Source organism: Pteropus alecto, unplaced genomic scaffold (assembly GCF_000325575.1).
Source record: "Pteropus alecto unplaced genomic scaffold, ASM32557v1 scaffold95, whole genome shotgun sequence".
NCBI lineage: Eukaryota > Metazoa > Chordata > Mammalia > Chiroptera > Pteropodidae > Pteropus > Pteropus alecto.
Window position 1 is genome coordinate 366713 of NW_006441071.1, and position 21831 is coordinate 388543.

General features: G+C 34.1%; 1 protein-coding gene across 3 annotated transcripts in view; it reads right to left on the minus strand.

The window, feature by feature from the left end:
* Positions 1-21831, minus strand: part of FOCAD (focadhesin) — a 252868-nt gene that overhangs the window by 117948 nt on the left and 113089 nt on the right. For all 3 annotated transcript variants that reach the window (XM_025051385.1, XM_006918338.3, XM_015594517.2), the window contains exons 13-15: positions 21565-21666; positions 20905-21035; positions 18946-19072 (exon numbers count right to left, since the gene is read on the minus strand). In XM_025051385.1, the coding sequence (XP_024907153.1) occupies positions 18946-19072; positions 20905-21035; positions 21565-21666 (360 nt within the window). The remainder of the gene's footprint in view (positions 1-18945; positions 19073-20904; positions 21036-21564; positions 21667-21831) is intronic.

Consider the following 21831-nt stretch of genomic DNA (forward strand, 5'->3'; position numbering starts at 1 on the left):
AAAAAAAAAGTTTAGATCTAGTGTGGTTCTCGTTAAGCTTTTAAAAAAAAAAAAAAAAAAAAAAAATAGTTTATATCCAGTGTGGTTCTACTTGACACCAGGGGAGTAGGTATTTTGGTATCAGAGAACTAGTGTAGTATTTTTATTAGCCAGGGTTCTCCAGAGAAACAGAACCAACAGGAGACTGATTACAGATAGATAGATCAGACAGACAGCTTAGACAGATGATAGATAGGTAGATGATAGAGAGAGAGAGAGAGAGATAGATAGATAGATAGATGGATGATAGACAATTTATTATAATAATTGGCTCACACAGTTATGGAGTCTGAGAAATCCCATAATCAGCCAGCTGCAAGCTGGAGAACCAGGAAAGCTGGTGATATAATTCAGGCCACATCCAAAGGCCTAAGAAGCAGGGGTCTGCTGCTGTTAAATCCCACACTCTGAAGGCCTAAGAACCAGGAGCTCAGATGTCCGAAAGCAAGAGAAGATAGATGTCTCAGATCAAGAAGAGAGAGAATTTCCTTCACCTTTTTGTTCCACTGGGCCATCAATAAACTGGATGATGCCATCCACAGTGGTGAAAGCGATGTCTTTACTTAGTCTACTGAATCAAAGGCTAATCTCTGCCAGAAACATACAGACACATCCAGAAATGTTTTACCAGTTATCTGGCTATTACTTAGATCAAGTTGACACATAAAATTAGCCATCACAGTATTAACACCAACCTTAAAGGTTACTATGAAGATGCTTGTAAAGACTTACAGTACTTGGCAAGGGGTAAGCACTCAACAAATGTTTGTTCTTGGCATCAATGTTAAGATTGCATTCTGTTTGTAATTCTTTAACTTCGGTAATTTTCCATAGATAGATCAGCCATTGGACCACCATCCACTTTCAGCACTAGCCTAGTTGTGCTTCATCAGAATTCAACTTCCATGGGCACTTTAATCAACGCTTTTTCTGGGATCAGATGAGCATTGACACCTAGGGTGTTTATTTGTCATTTGATTCATCTAACAGCTGTACTCTAGTCCGGAATCTCTGAGGATAACCTGTCTACCTGAGTACAGAAGAGGTCTAAGGCCTTCATACCATTCCTTCCTGCCACTTCCTTCCCACCGCCCGCCCCCCGCCATACCATAAGAAAGTAAATGTAAATTCTTATCACAATAATAATGATAATAAAAATTTGAGATTTCCTTTCATTTCTCATTTATTTCAATGTATCATATAGTTTATTCTTAAGTAACTGTCACCAGGTTAGCATTTGCACAAGGCTCACATTTAGTCATAACTGAAGGAATCAAGGATTTAGTTACAATGGTCAACCATTTTTTCAAAAATATCAGGACACATGTGAAACATGTATATCCTATGTAGAAGACAATATAGGGAAAGCAGCACTCCGATACTATGCAAATAGGAGTTCTTTATGAATGGAAATTATACATACTTGGGCCAGCAATTCCATTTCTAAATATTTATTTTTAAGGAAATCGAGATGTATGTTAAGGTTTAGCTCTAAGAATGGTCATTGTAGCACTGTAAATAACAGTAAAAAATGGGATACAAAACAACCATCAATAAAATACTGATAGAAGTATGATACATGCAATGTACAATAAAATACCATGTAGCCATTAAAAATATGTGCACACATATTGCCAGCAAAAGATGTACCTAATATATTAAGAGGACAAAATCAGGTTATGCTAAACGATATGCTCGGTACAATCTAATTTTTTAAAAAACATTATAGAGATACAGGTATGTACAGAAAAAGATACAAAATTACACATGGCAAATTGTTTAAAGTTATCTCCCAATAGTGACATTATAAGCAGTTTTTTTGTTTCAAATTTTGCTTATCCATATTTTCTGATTTATTTAACAACATCCTGTGTAATAAAAAAAATACTTTAAGAACTCGAGATGCATATTCAAAAAAGTAAAAATTCATTGAAACAATAACAGAAAATGTGAAGTCAGAACTCTCCCAGATAATTCAAGATGTTTCGCAAACAAGTTGGAATTGAAATCTCATAATAGGCCAACCCCTCTGTTAAGAATTAGGACTAGAGGTGAATACAAAGAGCTTATTATACCCCCAAAGTAGCTCACAGAAAACAAACATGCAAACAAACATTTACAGTAGGTTATGATGCTCAAATACAGAGGGACATTGTGAGGCAGGGAGGGAAGTACACAATCCTAAGGTATGAGGAAATTTCAAAAAGGAGAAACAAATTACTTAGTAAATTTCATTATGAGTTTCACATCTATGAAATGTCTGATAGTAATAGTTTTACTGGCATTCTTAGGTTTGCTTACATTCACTAACCTTCTAAAGCAACTTATACTCATGCTTTGTAGGTTTTATCACAACAGCAAATAGGTAAGTGTACCACGAATGATTTGCTCCAGATCTCCAGCTTAGAATGAAAGTTTCCAGAGGGTAGGAACTATATCTGTCCTTTACATCATTATATCTCCAGCATCTAATAGGCCTTGTGCCCAGCAGGCATAGAAATTTTAGTTGGATAAAATAAACATGAATGAATATAAATAAAATTGTCATTTTAGCCTTTTCTCCATAGGGTTGGTTCAGAAAACAGGTTGTCTTGCCTGGCCCAAGGATGTCTTTCACTTGTAGCTTAGAATCAAGTCCCTCTTTAACATTGCTCTGCAACTGCTGATTAACTCTAAGTGCTTCTTAAGTTTTCCATGGCTAAATACTGTGTCTCCTACTAATTCTCCAAGCCATTCTTCTTCATCCCCTTTTATTTACCAAGTGGCAGTAGACTATATCTTTCCTACGCCCTCCCCTTTGGGGTAGGGGTGGGCAAGGGGATGAGGGATGAAAAGAAAAGTGAAAAACCAATTACATCACATCTTATGCTACAAAAATTAATTACATCACATAAACAATATGCTCGGTACAATCTCATTTCAGGTATTATAGTTAAACCAATTTACATAAAAAATAAGGAACTACCATCAAACTCACAGAGATGTTGATAATTAAATGAAATAATCTGTCATACACTTAGTGTTGTGCCTTGACCACAAGCATGCAGTAAGTGGAATACCTTTTTTCCCTTGTTTTTGTGGTTGTTAAATAATGACATCTGTTCCTAAATTAATCATTTAAAGACAATTCCTCTAAGTGAGCGACATATCCTAGTTTCTTTAAAGTCAAGTCCTTATTCCTTCAAAGCATTTCTATATCATCTAATAAAACAAAAATCTGAAAAAAAAGTCACCTTAAGCAAACCTTTTCATAATGACGGTAATTATAACACCTTTGAAAGACATCTTAGCTAAAGTTCCACACAAACATCTTCTAGACCAGTGACCTATAAACACACTTGTTTGTACATCTCTCCTGGTAACAAATTTTTAGCTCACAAGGACATAGGTACACTTATTTATATCTTACTTAAATGAACTATAGAAAGAAAAATACTAGGTAAAGTAAGAATATTTGGAACAATGGTCCTTAATTTAAAAAAATGTATAACATCTTTAAGTTCAATAACCTTTGAACCTCCATGTAATACAAACATCTGTCAGGGGCACCCCCAATTTCAGCACGAAATATTGTAAATAATATAATCTACCAATGAAAAGATGCTCAACACCATAACACCTGGAAACTGCAAATCAAAACTACAATGAGATACCACTTCATACTCAAGAGGATGGCTATAATAAAAGAAAGACAATGACAAATGTTGGTGAGAATGTGGAAAAATGGAAACTCTCAGACTATAGCTAGCAAGAATGTGAAATGGCATTACCACTTGGAAAACTAGTTAGGCAATTACTTGAAAGGTTAAAAATAGACTAATCATATGACCCAGAACTTCCATTCCGAGGTATATATAGCAAAAGAATTGAAAGTCCATACAAAAACTTGTATACAAATGTTCATAGTGGCATTATCCATAATAGTGAAAAAGTAAAAACAATCCAAATGTCCATCAACTAATGAATAGATAAACAAAATAGTCATACAACGGACTATTATTCAGTCACAAAAAAGTGAAGTTCTGATGAACTTTGAAACGATTATGCTAGGTAAAAGAAGCCAGACACAAAAGAACACATTGTATATAATTCCATTTACTTGAAATGACCAGAATAGACAAATCCACAGAGATAGAAAGTAGTTGCTAGGGGCTGTGGGAAGAAGGGAATTCAGAGTGACTGCTAATGGGTATAGGGTTTCTTTGGGGGCTTATATTCGTTTCCTAGGGCTGCTGTAACAAGTTACCAGAAACTTAGTGGCTTAAAATAACTCAAATTTATTCTGTTACCATTCTGGAGAAGAGAGTCTAAACAAGCATTCTGAGGCTAAAATCAAGTTTCTCTCTGGAGGCTCTAGAGGAGAATCTATTTATTTGCCTTTTCTAGTTTCTGGAATTATCCGCAGTTTTGGGCTCATGATGCCTTCCTCACATCACATCACCTTTTCTCCATCTGCTTCCGTTGTCACATCACCTTCTTCACCTTCTATAGTCAAATCTCCCTCTGTCTTCTTCTTATAGGAACACTTATAATTACATTTAAGGGGCCACCCAGATAATCCAGGATAATCTCCTGTTCTCAAGACCCTTAATCACATATGCAAAGTCCCCTTTATTATACAGGGTAACACTCACAGGTTCCAGAGATGAGGACCTGGATATCTTTGGGGGCTATTGTTCAGCCCACCACAGGGGTGGTTTAAAGCACTCTGGAATTTGATAGTAGTGGGCAATGCATGACTTTTTGAATATACTAAAAAGCACTGAATTGTACACTTTAAAAGAGTAAACTTTATGATATGTGAATTACAAAAGAACTGTTATTTTCTTTAAAAGACACTTGTCAGAATATAACTCGTACGTGATTCAAAACAAAAGAAATAATTTGTAAGTGGCACTTAGGCATTGACTTGAAGAAATGAATTCCATAAAGCCAAGGTTAATCGTGCTTCATATAAACCTTTCGACAATCCACACCTGGAATCAGCATGTCTAATAAAATGATGGAACTAAATATATAAATATATATATGTATTACATGTATATATTACATATATATATATATATATCCTATATATCCTTTAAATCTATTTAACTGATATGCAAAAACTGCAACGGATAGGCATATTCTAATAAAGGATAGGAGATGCTACAACCAGTCTTAATTATAGACTCCCATTCTTCCTAATATCTGGCTACTATAGGTGACAACATGATAATCTGATGGAAGTGTAAGAAAAGAAACCATCAATACATATATTAAATATTACTAAAGCTTAATTTCTCTTTTTAAGATAAATAAGAAATATTCTAATATTTCATCCCATAGCTCATGGGTAGACTTACACACAGACCACGTTAGAGACTGCTGCTCTTGACAATGGTCCCAAACTTCACTGCACATCCAAGTCACTGAGGAACTCATTAAAAAATAGAGAACAGAGGTGTCATGTCTAGAGATTCTAATTCAGTAGCCCAAGCTACCCACAAACTTTTGAAGACCCTACTCTATACACTAAAAATCATTTCCACTCATTTTTCTATGAATTCCATAACTTGGATAAAGGAGCTACGTCAAACAAGTAAAAGAGAAGAAAATAAACTCCAACTGAAGTTAAGTGTAATATAAAGAAACAAAGGGAATGGCATTCTTTTGTTTGACCTTGTATTTCACCCTCTTCACATCAACATCATATGGCCCTGTCAATTGCTTAAGCAAGTAAATTGCTCAAACAACTACTTACATAAGTAGAGGCAATGTACCATGGCTCTAAAGCAAAAATAATCGTACTGTGGAGAACATCTTGTTCATTACTGCTGAATTAGAACCTAGGGCAATACATTACAGTGTGCTAATGTGAGAAGAATTAAGTCCAGCTTTTAATATAAAAGCTCAAAAAACAGAGAACAAGGCTTATATGATATGAAGTCATCTAAATCGTAAAAGACAAGTAATGTACACTCAAAATATTAAAGTCTTTAGAATAATATACAACTAATAGTACAATCCACAGACCCTAAAAAATGCCTTTCTGTCAGCTGTGAAAAGTCTCTTAAACTTGAAACTAAATAACCTTAAAACAAAATGCATATATCATCTTCTTTAAATACTGCTGCTGGATTTGTTCGCATATTAGGGGCATTCTGAGTAATTCAGTTCCTATGCAGAGACTTATCAAATTCTGCTGTCTTAATTCCAAATATTCCCTAAGCAAGTTAACTGCCTTTTACTAACAAGTGATTTTAGTCATCTAATCAAGGTGAAGTCTAATTTGGAAATATTCGTGTTTCCAGAAATGAGTCTCTTAGTGATACTTTATGCTAGGCAAGGAGGTGAGATACTTCCGTTCTTAATGAACGCATTATATAACACAGAGATGAGCTTAAGCACCACAGATAATTTTATTTTTGATAAAAAAAAAAAATTCTAGGTCAGTTAAAGATATATGCTGAATAAAATATTTTTAAAAACAGATTAGTTTCTTGGAAGGTATCAAAACGACACTTTCCGATCTCAAATCCACAAAGCCATTCAAACTATTAATGCCATTTAGTCTACTACGCTCCTTCAATGATTCTCTCTCTATACCCACATCCCCATTTACCTCCCAAAGAAAAACTCACCCCTTGTATAAGCTTAAACCAATATATTTTATTCTCTGGAATCGCAGAATGGCACACAATTAGCATCATTTTAGTCATGTCATTATTTCCAGCTCAGTGGCATTTATTCAGATGAGCACAATTTGCAACCTCTGAGCCCAGCTCTTCTGATGTTAACTGGCATCATTAAAACCCTCCCAGTGTCCAACTCGTTTGATCTTTTAAAGAATGCCCTGGGTCTGTGACTGAGAGCCGGAAACTCCTGGCTGGAAACCCTGAACGGCGTTCATGTTCGGTCACAGACTACTCACATCAGTTAATAATCTTTACAGACCATGATTCCAATACAAGAGAGAAAACTTTTCACATAAAAATTCTTTAAACACAAAATTAACAAAAAATTGGATTAAAATAATTAATGTACAGAGAGCAGGAGCAGCTCCTTAATGTTATAACTTCAAAAGTTAAGATTATAAATTTTTCAGAATAAAGTATCTTAAAAGGGCATAGCAAATCTGGGCATGGGAAAGGGCAGACAGCAGAGGAAAGAAGATTGAAGTACAAAAGCAAAAACAAGAAATTTGAAGAGCTGCAATTTAAAATTTTCTATTATAAGTTTTGACATAGTGCTCAATTCACATGATCTCCAAATGCTTTCTTTAAAAAATTAAAAACAACCGATTGAAGAATACTGGGAAGTGTAATTCTTTTCTATTTAAAGGAAAAACCACAATATTTTCATTTTCCCACACATTTCACACATGGCTTATGTGTGAATAGTATTCCATTATAAGAACATACCATAGTAAGCTAAAATGTTATTTTGAAAATTAAAAAAAATATTTAAAAATCTACTTACAGAATGACAAAGTAAATGTTATAATATCTACAAATGTTTAATAAAAGGCAAGTTCCTGCTGTCCTTTTAAAGTTAAAAATAAGGCCAAACTACAACTTTCAACTGCGAAAAGTCATTGTATAGTATATAAAAAGCTCAGCATGGAAATAGATTCAACAAATGTACAAAAAGCGTTTTCATGTCCAGGAAGAACCGAAGGCATCAAAAAACATGTCCCAACAACAAATAATGTAGAGCTCAGTTAGAAAAGACCAGCAAATTCCTTCTATAGTGCATAGCAAGTTAAACTTAATCAACTCCTCTGCAAGGTTGAACAGGCAACCCACCTTTAAATGTCCCCACAAACAAAACGTAAGAACAACAAAAGAGGTTCCAGTGTAATAAATACTGAATCCACAGTAGGCGACAGAATCCTTACTGTACACAGCTGAGAAAACCTGCCATGGGACAATGGATCACATTTCCATATTAAATTATATTTATCACGCTGAAAAATGCTTAAACAAAATACAGGATTTCTATTGGTTATTTGTACACCATGCTCACTCTCTAAAACCTTCCAAACCTGCTGAGTCCCATTGAAAAACGTTCCCACCCCATGGTGCTCAGAGGGAGCTGCTAGACAAAGGGTTGGGATGATGGGAGAGGGCAGGGACAACTACCTTCCCCTGTGATTTCAGAAAATAAATCAATAAAAGAGGATAGAATAGCCAAAACATAACCTTGGCATAGGGTATTTCCGGGAAAATCACTGCTGTGACAAATGGCCTGTAGTGAACTCTTCCAGCGGTCAAGAATCCCCAGGAAAGGCCCCTCCCCTGCTTATCCATGCTCAATTGTACAATACTCTGCTTTGAAAATATAACACCCTCTTGGAGCTGGGCAAGATGAAAGAGCTTTTCTTCATGATCCTGCAACGCCTATTAATTTTTGCTACAACAGACTCACAGCTGATTAAGAAAACAGGGCTAACCCTGCCTTCCATTCCCATCTCAAGACTTAAGAGTGAAAATGTTAAAGTGAATGAGCACTCTTTCACTACAACGTATCGATTTTCATTTCTGCACTTTTTCTCCTCCAGCCTTAGGCATTTGTTTAGACTTGAAGTTCTTTTCCTCACTGAAACATCAGTAACAATGTTATTAGATTTCTATGCAGTTACAGAATTCTTTTTCCAAGTTATTATGACTTACTCACTGCCACTCAGAGCACAGGTTTAGAAATCAATGACTGAAAGAGCAAAACTTAAACTGTCCCCAAAGTACACTCACACTTTTATCACAATTGGTAAAGCAACATGAAAGAGTGGAGGAAAAAGCACAGAATTATGGTTAAACCAAAGAACACTCAAATCTCCATGTAACCACATTTCTATAGCAATTTGGATGTTAGACTTCCTATACTCATCAGCAAGATTATCGCAAAGTTTAATACAGGATATAATGGATGCCAAATAGAGTAACTAACTTGAAAAAAGTAGCTTCTATAGTTTTGGTTTTTTAAAGTATAATAATAACATAATACAAAAAGTATAGATCTTAATTATACAGTTTGGTGAATTCTGACAAATAGACACAGTGCTGTAACCACCAAACTAATCAAGATATAGACCATGGAAATATTATGTGAGCCGCATATGCGATTTAAAATTTTCTAGTAACCACATTAAAAAAAAGTAAAAGGAGACAGATGAAATTAATTTAAATGTTTTAATAACCCAATATTTCTAAAATGTTATCATTTCAAAATATAAATGATTTTTTAAATATTATCAATGGCGCATTTTACATTTTTTTCATACGAAGGCTTTGATCTGCTATATATTTTACACTTATAGCACATCACGATTTGAATTAGCCATAGATCAAGTGTTTCCTAGCCACGTGCGGCTAACCGTTCCTACACTGGACAGTGCAGATTAGATCACAGTCCAGAAAATTTCCTCATGTCCCTTTCTAGTATATCCTCCTCTACTCTGCCCTAAGTCAACCACTGTTCTGATTTCTATCCCCGTAGATTAATTTTGTCCATTCTTGAATTTCATAAAAGTACAACGTATGGATTTTTTTGTATGAGTGGCTTTTCACTGAGCATGTTTTTGAGATTCAACCATGTTGTCCCAAGTAGCATGGTTCAATCCTTTTTGTTGCTGAATAGCTTTCCACTGTACAAATAAACTAAGTAGCTTACCCACTGACCAGCTGATGGACATTTCAGTTGTTTCCAAATATGCTATTATCAATAAAGGTGAAAGAAATATTTTGTACAAGTCTTTTTGTGGACATGTTTTCATCTGCTCAAGTAAATACCTAGAAATGGAAACGTTGCATCATAAGGTAGGTTTATGTTCATCTTTATAAGAAACTGCCAAATACTTTTCCACAGTGGTTTTATCATTTTATATTCCCAACAATAATGTATGAGATATCCAATTACTTCACACCTCTTCCAACATTTGATATTGTCAGTCTTGTTAGTTTCAGTGATTCCAGTGGTGTATACATTTCCCAATGATCAACCAGGTTGACATTTTTTCATGTGTTTACTAGCTAATCATATAACATCTTTTAAAAGAATGGCTGGGAAAAGCGATGGTAAAGTTGTTATGAAAACAGACAGACATTGTTTAAATGAAATTATTTGTAACTTTGAAATAAGGGGCACATTTTTAAGCACCACCTTAGCTAGGCAGATAATGCAAATCTAGAAGCCAAGGGGACTGCTGCAAGTACTCACTCATCTATAGGAAGCTGCTAACTGCTACTTAACACCAAGTGGTCACTGGCTTTTTCCATGTGGAAAAGCAGGCCAGGTACTACAAGAGAAAGTAGATATGTATATTTTTATTTTTAAATAATACTAGAGTTAATTTAAAATATTAATCCTATGACAATCAAACAAAATAGGCCATAAGTTTTCAAACTGATTTACATAAACGTTAGTGGTTTTTATGAGGACAAACATCTTTAATATAGTAAACATTAAACCGTTCAGGATTGTTATTGATTACTGGTCAAAGATGACACCTATTGAGACAAGGGCTGGCAATCTACCAAAGGCAGATGACAAAATCATTTTGAGTGGCAAGGCAACAATGTCCCAGATAAAGTTAAAAACAAACAATTAGCCAGGGCAGCTTCGCTTTCCTCTCTCCTAGCAACCCTCCTACATGACAGAATATATGTTATTGTATTCTTATTCTTAAATGACCATTCTCATTATGTATATTTTAGTTTTGAGGAAGAATGAAGGTAACAACTAATAATGCTTCATAGTTCTGCCTTCCTAGTAGTATTTGCATTATTTGGGGAGAGCAGAAGAAAGATGTATATTGGTGGGATGTAAAACAGTACAGCTTCTTTGGAAAACAGTCTAGCAGGTCTCTAGTGGTTAAACATTGGATTATATGACTCAGTAATTCCACTCTTAGATATATACCCTAGAAATATGAAACATATGTCCACACAAGAACTTGTGCATAAATGTTCATGACAGCATTATTCATTACAGCCCCAAAGTAGAAACCCAAATGTCTATCAACTGATGAATGGATAAATAAAATGCAATATTACATACAACACAATATTACTCAGCCATAAAAAGGAATGAAATAATGATACATGCTACGACAGAGATGAACCTTGAAAACATTATGCTAAGTGAAAGAAGCCAGACACAAAAGACCACTTATTGCATGAGTCCATTTATATGAAATGTTAGAAAGAGGCAAATCTATACAGAAATAAAATAGATTACTGGTTCCCTAGGGCTGGAGAGTATGAAGGACATGGAGTTTCTTTTGGGATGATATTGTTCTAAAATTGACTGTGGTAATAGATACATAACTCTGTGAATATTTAAAAAGCCATGGAATTGTACACTGTAAATGAGTGAGTTGTATAGTATGTGAATTATATCTCATTACAGCTGTTTACATAAACAAGAAAGAAAAACTAAAGGTACCGGTTAGTCGGAGCCTCCCTCTTCTAGTCCCAAATATTCTTTTCCTCTGCTGCTTGAGGTTTAGAGAAATATTCCTTTGATGTCTTATATCTCTCCTCTACACTATTTCTAAATTGCAAATATATTTAGTGTACTTAACACAATGTTCTCTCCTACTAGACTGTGAGCTCCCAGAAGGCCAAAAATGTCTCATAAATCTTCATATCCAAGGAACCTTGCACAGCCTGGCTTACATTTTCAATATTTTTAAGGTTAACGCTTTTTGTGTTCTGCCTAGGGAGTCCTTGCCTAATGTTTGCTGTTGCAGTGGACACGGGGTTTGAAGGGGAATTGCACCGCCTCCTTTTCCCTTGCTCTCCTCACTACCTCTACTCATCAGAGGATGAATAAATGACAACTTGGCAGAACACTTCTGAAAGGCTGCCAACCTTCCTACTTGAACATCTCCTGGAACAAGCAACAGACTTTATAACATTATGAGATAAATAGGATCCTTTCTACACTTACAACCCATAAATTCATAAAGCAAAAGAATGACAAAACATTTTAAAAGTATAAAATAAAAGCTAAAAAAATCTGAGGTATGGATTTAAATATGATCTCTAGTTAATGAGATGAATTTTAAAAGACTCAAACAATACACAAATAGTTTTATTTCTAGTTTTAAAGATAAAACTAATAAAAATAGATTCAACTTTTTATAATTTCTACTTCAAAGTCTATAATAGATTATTAAATCACTACCCATCCTTTTTTATTAATAACCTCCAAAACCCAAAAGCTAAACTTACATAGGGCAAATTCACTGTGAGGAAAGAACATTCAATTTAGACCTTTCTTTCCTTAATGACAGTTAGTAATCTTTGACCAGAAGGGATTCTGGGCTCCTGGTAACAAGCAGAATGATAAGAAGGAATGCTGTCCTAGACTCAACGTAGTGGTGACACAATTGAATTGTTCTTGCTAATAACAAATAATCTGCCAGAAACTTGAGTACAAATTGCTACATCCCACCTCCCTCTCATGTTCAGGTAGACATGGAGAGGTTATTTACTGAAAAAATAACCTACCTAGTTAATAAGATCATATTCTTAAAATTCTGAAACATTTAGCTCAAGAAAATAATCCCAAAGAAAGGAAAAACTTTATATACGTAATTACTTCTTAAACTATTAATTACAAGGAAAGAAAAGTGGGAGGCAACTTAAAAATCCAATCAAAAATGAATTATTTGATTACTTAAGAGACTTTCACTCAATGGAAAGTAATTAAGCCACTAAAATATGTAACAGCATCAAAAGTCTTTGTAGCAAAATATAAATAGAGAAGATGAAAACTGTAAAACATGTGTTTAAATAAAATATAATGAGAAGGGATATGGAAAAATTAAAATGCTTTTGTAAGAGGTTGATTAGAAATGCTAATTTTTTTTCATTATCCAAAGTAAATGTGATGATATAAACACCAAGTGTCTTTAAAAGAGGGATAAATACACTTTAATGCATCTTTAAAATAAAAATCTAAATATAATCCATAAAAACACTGAAAATTATTATTTTAGCTAAAAACATTTTTTCATTAAAATCTTTATGCAAAGCCTAAATATCATAAAATCTGACGCATTAGCCAATCACAAAGGAAATATAGTATAGGAAAAGAGTTCATATATCATGCTCACAAAAAGATTTCTCCAATATCACAACATGACAAGATCAACTAAATACAAACGTCCATAGTGATACCATGTGAATTATATCTTAATAAAGCTATGTTTAAAACAAACAAACAAACATAGTGATTAAGAAGTAGACTTTGAATGAGACAGACCTGAGTTTGAATCCTGACTTTATCACATTTTAGCTGGATGACTTTGGGCTATTATTTAATCTCTGTCAGCCTCCCAGATAAAACAGTACCTATTACAGGGAGGGCTTTTTTAGTAATATTAACTGAGCTAATAAATATAATAATTATAGTATATATGCTTACTATATAGAAAGCACTCAGCAAATCAATAGATGCCTAATACTACTATTAGTAAAACATCTCTAATTTTTCCAGATGGAAGCATTCTTCTAATTTCATATGAAAACAAAGAAAATGTTGTCTATGGACAAAGTAGAATATATGTGTCTTCATCTGATATTTTTGTACGATTTCATAAGTTCTTTGTAGTAAAAGACCCATTTAAAAAAAAGTTCATGATTTCCTTCACTTAGAAGCATGAGGACAAAATTGTTTTTCTAATCATTCTTGTAGAGACAAAATATAACTTGGCTGACAAGAAAAGTTAAAAGCAATGAAGAGAATATTTAAAGCATCTGAATTTCTCCACAAAGATATACAATGGTCAATAAACACAGGAAAAAATGCTCAATATCTTTAGTCATTACAGAAATGCAAATTGAAGCCACAGGAGATAATACTTCACACTCACTAGGATGGCTTACAGTTTAAAAAAAAAAAAAAAGCAGATAATAGCAAGTATTGCTGAGGACAAGGAGAAATTAGAACATGCATACTCTGCTGGTGGGAATGTGAAATGGCACAGCCATTTGGAAAAGAGTCTGGCTGTTCCTTACATGGTTAAACACAGAATAGCCATACGATCTGGCAATCCCATTCCTAAATTATACCCCTCAAGAATGAAAACATATGTCCATGCAAAAATCTGTACATAAATGTTCATAGCAGCACTATTCATAATAGCCAAAAGCAGGAAAAAACCCAAATGTCCATCAACTGATGAATGGATAAATAAAATATAGGATAGCTATACAGAATATTATTTGACCACAAAAAGAAATGAAGCAATAGTACATGCTACAACAGCGATGAACCTTGAAAACATGTTAAATGAAAGAAGCCAGTCACAAAAGACAATATATTGTGTGATGCTACTGATATGAAAAGTCCAGAATAGGCAAATCCATAGAGACAGAAAGTAGATTAGTGGTTCCCTAGGGCTAGAGGGGATTGGGCAGGGAGGCAAGGTGGGGATGAGAGTGAAAGGGTTCAGGATTTTTTAGGGACGGTAATAAAATGTTCTAAAATTGATGGCTGTGTAACTCTGTAAATATACTAAAAACCATTAAATTGTATACATTAAATGGATAATATGATGGTATGTGAAATATATCTCAGTAAAACTTTTTTAAAAGAGATAATATTGCTCCTCAGAGCCGTAATCTTGTATTGAGTTAAAAAGAAGAAAATTAAGGCGAATGGGGCAAAAGTGATGAGATGAGAAAGCTGAATGGCAAAAATAAGGAAGATAGAATGCAAGAATATTAATTTTCCTTTGAAAATGAAAAACCCTCAGCTTGAAGGCAAAGAAAACTATTTTTTTTCAATATGCATATTTTTCAAGGGAAAGAAGCCTCAGAATAACATAAGAACACTAGACTTGGATAGAATCTTGGGTCTAGTTCCCTTTTTTTAAAGAATTTATTAGCCATGTGACCTTGGAAAAGTGACTTAAATTGCTAGAGCCTCTTTCTTCTGTTTAAAATCAATCCCCATATCATAAAATGCCCAAAATCATACCAGGAACCCAAGAAATAGGAGCTATAATTTTTTAAAATTAGTTCGGCCTGAAAAGAAATTTGTAAGTCCTAAATCAGTAATATATCAAAAGTGTTAAGGAAAAAATGTTTCTCCTTTCCAATTCCAAAATGCCAAACTGCATTTTTATCTTTATGATCAATAAAGATTCCTAGAACTTCTTCAGATTTTTTTCTTTTTTAAGTAAAGCAACACCAAAGAAAACCATTTGGAAACACGATCTTCACCTTGACAGAGTTGGCATTTGAATGGAATCCACCCTCTCAACCTCTCGCTGGAGACCATGATAAATGCGGCAATTTCAGGCTTAAGCTGACCCAACCAACGACAAATGAATTTCATGATAGTGACTTTCAAAACTGAAGAGTCCACTGTCAACCTTAAGAAAAAGAGCTCTTCTTATATACTTGTACACTAATTATACAAAGACAAGGATGGTAAAACCCATTAAAATCCAATTTTGTATGGTTTTCCAACTGAGGTGTTTTCTTAAAGATAGAATTATTCAATTTATTCTTTTATCTTTACTGATTTTTAAAGTTTCATTGTCTTAGGTTGTCTTTCTGTATTCTTAATTATATTTGATAGTCAGGGATCTAAAGAGCAATGGATAGGCAAATCTCTACCAAATGCTCCTGGTAGACTTATAACTATGCTATTTTCATTCTTGAAACCCTTGGCAGCGATCAATGCTTCACACATGAAATCAATTAGAAGACAGAATAAACAGCCTCACCAAAATGCATGCTGGCTTCTGTGGATAGCATACTGGCAAAAAACTCCCCAAAAGATTAGCCCAAAATTAGTAAATCTGACCTGACAAGGGCCACTGTATTGAGTACATTTTACAACTTTAACACACATCATAGGACATAACAGCAGCCGTTTCACAACTAATGAACGTACACAAAAGAAGCTTGGAAAGGCTAAAAAAGGAAGATATATTATTACCATCTAGGCTCATCAAGGGGGAATAGATTATATCTACTTATTTAGATGAATATAAAGCTATTCATTACCAAACATAAAAAAGAATATTTTTATTACCAAAACTAACAGTGATGCAATCAGTTTCAATAAATTCCACTACCCAGGACATATGTAATATCTATAAGGAAAACATGATAAATAACACTTATTTACCACTAGTAAGCATCAATAAAATAGTGGGCTCATCCTCTAGAGAAGAAAGATGGAAAACAGGGGATAAAAAAATAAGTATTCTTTATAATAAAATGATGTTAACTGATTGCTGGTATTGCTTTGATTTATCAATGCTCATCTTATCACAAAGAAAGATTTAAAGGGGTTAGCATCTATTTGTTAGACAACATTTTAGTTGAAGTTTCTTAAAAGTGAATTTTGATAAAAAATATTATATTGAACCTGGATTTTATAACATTAAGAGAGAGAAGGGGTGTAGAGAGAGAAACACAATGAGAAAAAGAAATGCCTTTAAACAAGCAAAGGATTATTAAAGTATCAAAATAAGAAATAGGATTTACTAAATAAAATACCTAAACATGATACCTCAATTCTTCTAGAGGACAATGGAATGTTAAAAGCAAGGTAGTTGCTATAGGCTGAATGTTTGTAAACTCTCCAAAATTCAGGTTAAAATCCTACTCTCCAAAGTAATATTAGGAGATGGGAGTCTTCGGAAGGTTTAGGGCATGAGGGTGGAGCTTTCGTGATTGTGATTAGTGTGCTTACAAAGAGACTCAGAGAGCTATCTTTCCCCTTCTGCTGTGTGAGATTACAGTGAAAAGACACCTGTCTATGAGAAAGACGGCCATTCATGAATCAGGAAGTAGGCGCATACCAGACACCGAATATGCCAGCACTTTGATCTTGGACTTCCCAGACTCCAAAACTGTGAGAAATAAATGTCTGTTAATAACCCAGTTTATTTTATTTTTGTTATAGCAGTACAAATGGATTCAGATAGTAATATAGTATAATAGTGAGCTCAAAATTATCATTATGGGCAGTTGTTTGGATTGGGGGGGAATAGATTTGGGGCCAAATATTCAACAATCCAAAATGGACTCCTTTAAGTATAGAAAGAAGTACCAGGAGTCTCAGCAGTGAAGGAATAGGATACCATTTGGAGAAAGATATTAAGTCACTATCATATGTTATGTGAGTTTTAGGAAAAAGATAAAAAAAGTCTATTTAAACCTCCCTCATGGAACTGACTACATCTAATTGTATACCAATTTTATAGGAGCAAGTTCAACATTTAAAGAGCACCTATGTGAGCAGACATTATGTTAGGTGTTGTTTTGTGTGTGTGATCTCATTTTATCATCATTTGAAGAAATAGAGAGTTTATTAATTAAAGAGAGTATATTAGTTAAAGGACACACAGCTAGTAAATGGTCTGTTATCAGGTTCAGTCCCATGACTGCCTTAAAAAAAGATGCTTTCTACCACACTGGGAAACATTTTTCATAGCTCCAGCACTAACTACAATGAATGGCATCCTAGAAAAATGGGACGAAAAAAATCAGTGCCACGCTCTGAGAATTTCTTATTAATTAATAAGCATTAATAGACAATAGAGACTTATAGAGACAGCAGAGGGTGGACGGAGAACACAATGGAATTATAGACACAATAAGACAAAATCAATATTTTTTTAGGGAGAAAAAGTTAATTTCAGAAACAAGTTGATTTCTATTTGGAAAAAATAATAAAAAGGAAATACTCCAAAATGCTAACAGCGGTCACCTTTTGGAGGTGAAAGTATAGAATTCATGTTCTCAAAGCTTCTGTTAAAAACAAGGTTTAGAATTATGATGAAAATACTATAATTACTAAAGTGACGCTTCCCGAATCCAGAAGACTGATTGAAGCAATAAAATACAAAAGTCCTTGGTTATGTGTAATATCCCCCTGCTGTAAGAGCCCCCTGCCATGAAACCCTAACAACCTTGCCAACTACTGGGCACTGAAAACCCTGTGCTTAGCACACATTGGTTCGTGAACAGTAATGATGTTTCCTGCCTGCTAAAAATCAGTGGTTACTCAAAAGTACATTAATTTATTCTCATACCAAGATCTTGAGTAAATATCTAACCTCTGTTTGAGGTCTATTTTCTTCATCTATAAAATGGTGTTATAACCCTATATTGTTATAACCCTATATTGTATAGAGTTGTCAAGGAACCGAAATGAAAAGTGCTTAGCACAAGATGAGCACATAAACACTCGCTATAGTTCCTGCTTGTATTATTATATTCATTATCATAATATCAACCATAATTACCATAAGCGAAAAGAATTCTACTTAGTCTCATTCTTTAAAGTTATGTAGGTATGTTAACTCTATCAAAATTTTGATTAGGCCAGTAAATGATCTTTGATGTAATTACCACATTTCTCCAAAACAGTAAAGATTCTCTCTGCTGTGCTATAATTTTGGGAGTGGTCTAAAGTTCAGAAAATGATTTAAAGGCACAGTTCTAACATCGATCCATCCAATCTGATCAGTAGGAAGAAAGGATCCTTTGCCAGTCTTCAAGCTAACAATAATTTTTGCTGACTATAAAACTTCCGCTAGTCCACGCCAATTTCCTCACCTCATTTACTTACTTATAAGACTCTCTAATCACAAAACTAAGAAGCAAATGCACTCGAGAGTTCTATAAGCATAACTTTCCCTTCTATATTAACAAAAATAAATAACAGAATAAATAAGCCTCTAGAGAATGTCTATATAACCAGATGTTTCAAGACTCCTCTCTACAAATAATGTGTAAAGTAGAAGGTCTTGCTTCACTCTTTCAAACAAAAACTTCTGGGAATGAATATTTAAACTTTTAGTTATTTGACTCTAATCTTACATTCTTGTAACTAATAAGCCTTGTAAATTATTTTCTTCAAAATTATACGGAACCATGAAAAAACACCTACCTCAGCTTGGCAGAGTGCATGAAGACCTTGTAACACCAAAGCTGCTGGACTAGCTTGATCGGGCTTGGTGCATTCATTCAACACCTGGGAAATAGCTGCCAACATATCTGCACCATGCTGATATGGCCTACAGGAAATGAAAGTTTAGAAACAAGATTACAGCCAAAGAACTATATTACCACTCCCAGGTCTTTTGCCTGAATAAAAAAGCATTAATGCCTTTCTTTACTCTTGTGCCTACTAAATGTTGACCCTCGAATAATAACAACCATGTGTTTTTCTTCAAATCTTTGCATCATCATTTCTACTATAACTTAAGGCTCAGTTTTGATATAGAAATATTATCCAAAAGAGAAGACACTTGCTAACAAAGTTTATTTTCTCTAATACATAAATTTTCTGAATTGACAAAATCTCAAGTCTACAGTAATGGTGAAAAGAGCTGACTTACCTTATTGAAATTATCAATAAAGACAGAACTACTCTCGCTGGGAGGATGCTCTGGTGTCAGACACTGACTACAAAAGCAGGGATTGAGGATGAGAAGATGATAAAAATAATAATATGTATTATAACTGACTGAGCACCTATCTCATGCCAGGCACTGTGCTGGATTCACTCACTCTTCTTCCTCCTTTCCCCCTCTACCCTATTCCACATATATTGTGCTATCCTCAGAATGCTTTTAACTGCATAAAGAAACACTCGGGTCCATCTTCTGCATACCTTGTAATCCCCCAGTGGTATAATCCTTTTCTCTAACAAAATATCAATTGACAAAATTACCTGACTGGATTCTATAGTTTCACTGTTTGGCAAATGCAAATCGTTTTCCAAAACTGGAAAAATCTGATCGATCTTGAGGTAACTAAAAGGAGCATTGAATAAGTTCTCAAGAGACTGATGTGGTTTGATATTTAACCTCTCCTGAGCTGCAGGTTTAAGTATGTAAAATTAAAATGTCAGCTAATAACCTTTCATTTCGAAAAATTTTTTCCTCACCAATACAAGATCATCCAAACTCTTAGGTCTTGAGTTACACGTATGCAAATTTTAGAGGTCATTTTTGTGTTGCCAAATGGCTAAAGCTTAGAAAAAGCAGTGGAACTGCTGAGGCTTAGATATAGCCTGATCTCAGATTTTTCTTGAAACAGGAATCATTCACATTATCGCCACCTGGGCCAACTCATTCATTGCACAACTTCAGGAAGTACCATTAACAGTGTTGTCATTGACAGAAGTGAGAACAAAGATCTCAGGAATTCTGCAGTGCAGCGGTTAAACAGATGAAACTGTATGATTACAACTAATTTCAAATATATCAAATCTATTTCCTTGGTAAGTATTTTTACCTTACCCGATTCAAGAAAAAAGAAACCTGGCAACGTGGAGCTTTACTTAGTGTTATTGCAGTCTTTATCACCTTTTACCTATTTATTAATCCATACTCTAGAACAGAAGAGTTGTCTCCCTAATATCTTCATGTCTTCCTAAACCCCAGAACATAAATAGGAATTAAAAAATCACTTCCTTCCTTATAATAATTTCCAATAATTAATTCCATGCAATGAGTCATGAATTAAAACTACTTATAAAAATCAGGCATAACATAGGGAGAATATAAGAACAGTTTGACTACAATCCATCCTTAGGTTTCAGAGATTTATACAGAAAAATAGAAAACATATGTTTTATTACAATACTAAATTATTATCCAGAAAAGAATATAAATATCCCATAAAGCTAGATATAAGACTAGACCTGAAAAGACATACTTGCTTCTCAAAATTACTGTCTAATACTACTAAATTTTACAATTAGAAAACTTCAATTGAAAATTAATTTATTCTTACTCAAATATCCTCTGCCTATATTTCCTAGCTTCTTGCTTGCAATAAAAAAATTAAATGCAAAATAATATAGCACGATATACATTCCCAAGGGTTAAGCACATCTTACCTTCGCTTACATATGTCTCTGATGGATGCTGCTTTAGCAATCAATTTCTCCCACTGGACCTCCTTACCCGCAGAGAGAGAGGGTACATCAGACATTGCCATGAAACGCTGCAGTTCAGGATAGACGCGATCCTAAGAAGGGAATTTCATAAAAAAGGTAATTTCCCCGCTTGAGTTGAATCATCATTATCTCCTTTTATGTAGCAATTTCACCTCCAAACCACATATTTGCATTGCAAATTATAATGTATTTCTTCTAATCAGCAAAGAAGAATGACGTTGTGATTGCTGGAGATTTTCTTACAGACCTGTATACTGTTCATTGTATAAAATAAGAAAAAAGTGGCTAAATCTCACCCTAATTACAAAGGCTTTTAATCACTTATAATCATATTTCTATTAATTTTTCCACACAAATGGAAAAATAAATTTCAGAATTTAAGAAATAAGATTATTTTCTATTCTCAGTTTCTCTGAGTAAATCACTACTAACTGGACACAGATCAAAAGCCTCATGTTAAATTGAAATTTCACAATGCAATCATTGATGCTACTCACTAATACTACTATATCAAAGTACTGTCACGCATAATGACAAAATTAGTTTTTTACACCGAAAGAAACATGTTTAATACTCACACAAGTGTATATCTTAGCTTACCTGCTTTTCCCACAAAGATGTCAACAAGCGCAAAGTGACAGCTCTTAGTTGTGGAGTAGTTCCAAGAAGTTGGATTACTCGTAGAATTTGTCCAACGCACACCTAGAAGACATTGAAGAAATTTAAGTTTCATAAATGTAAATTTAGATAATCCAATGTTACTAAAATAATCTAAATACCTCTTATTATAAAATAAAGACCTAAATAGAAGCTTATTACAGTACTTCTAATCCTCTCAAAGGTTGGGGATAGCTTTGGGAGGGGAGA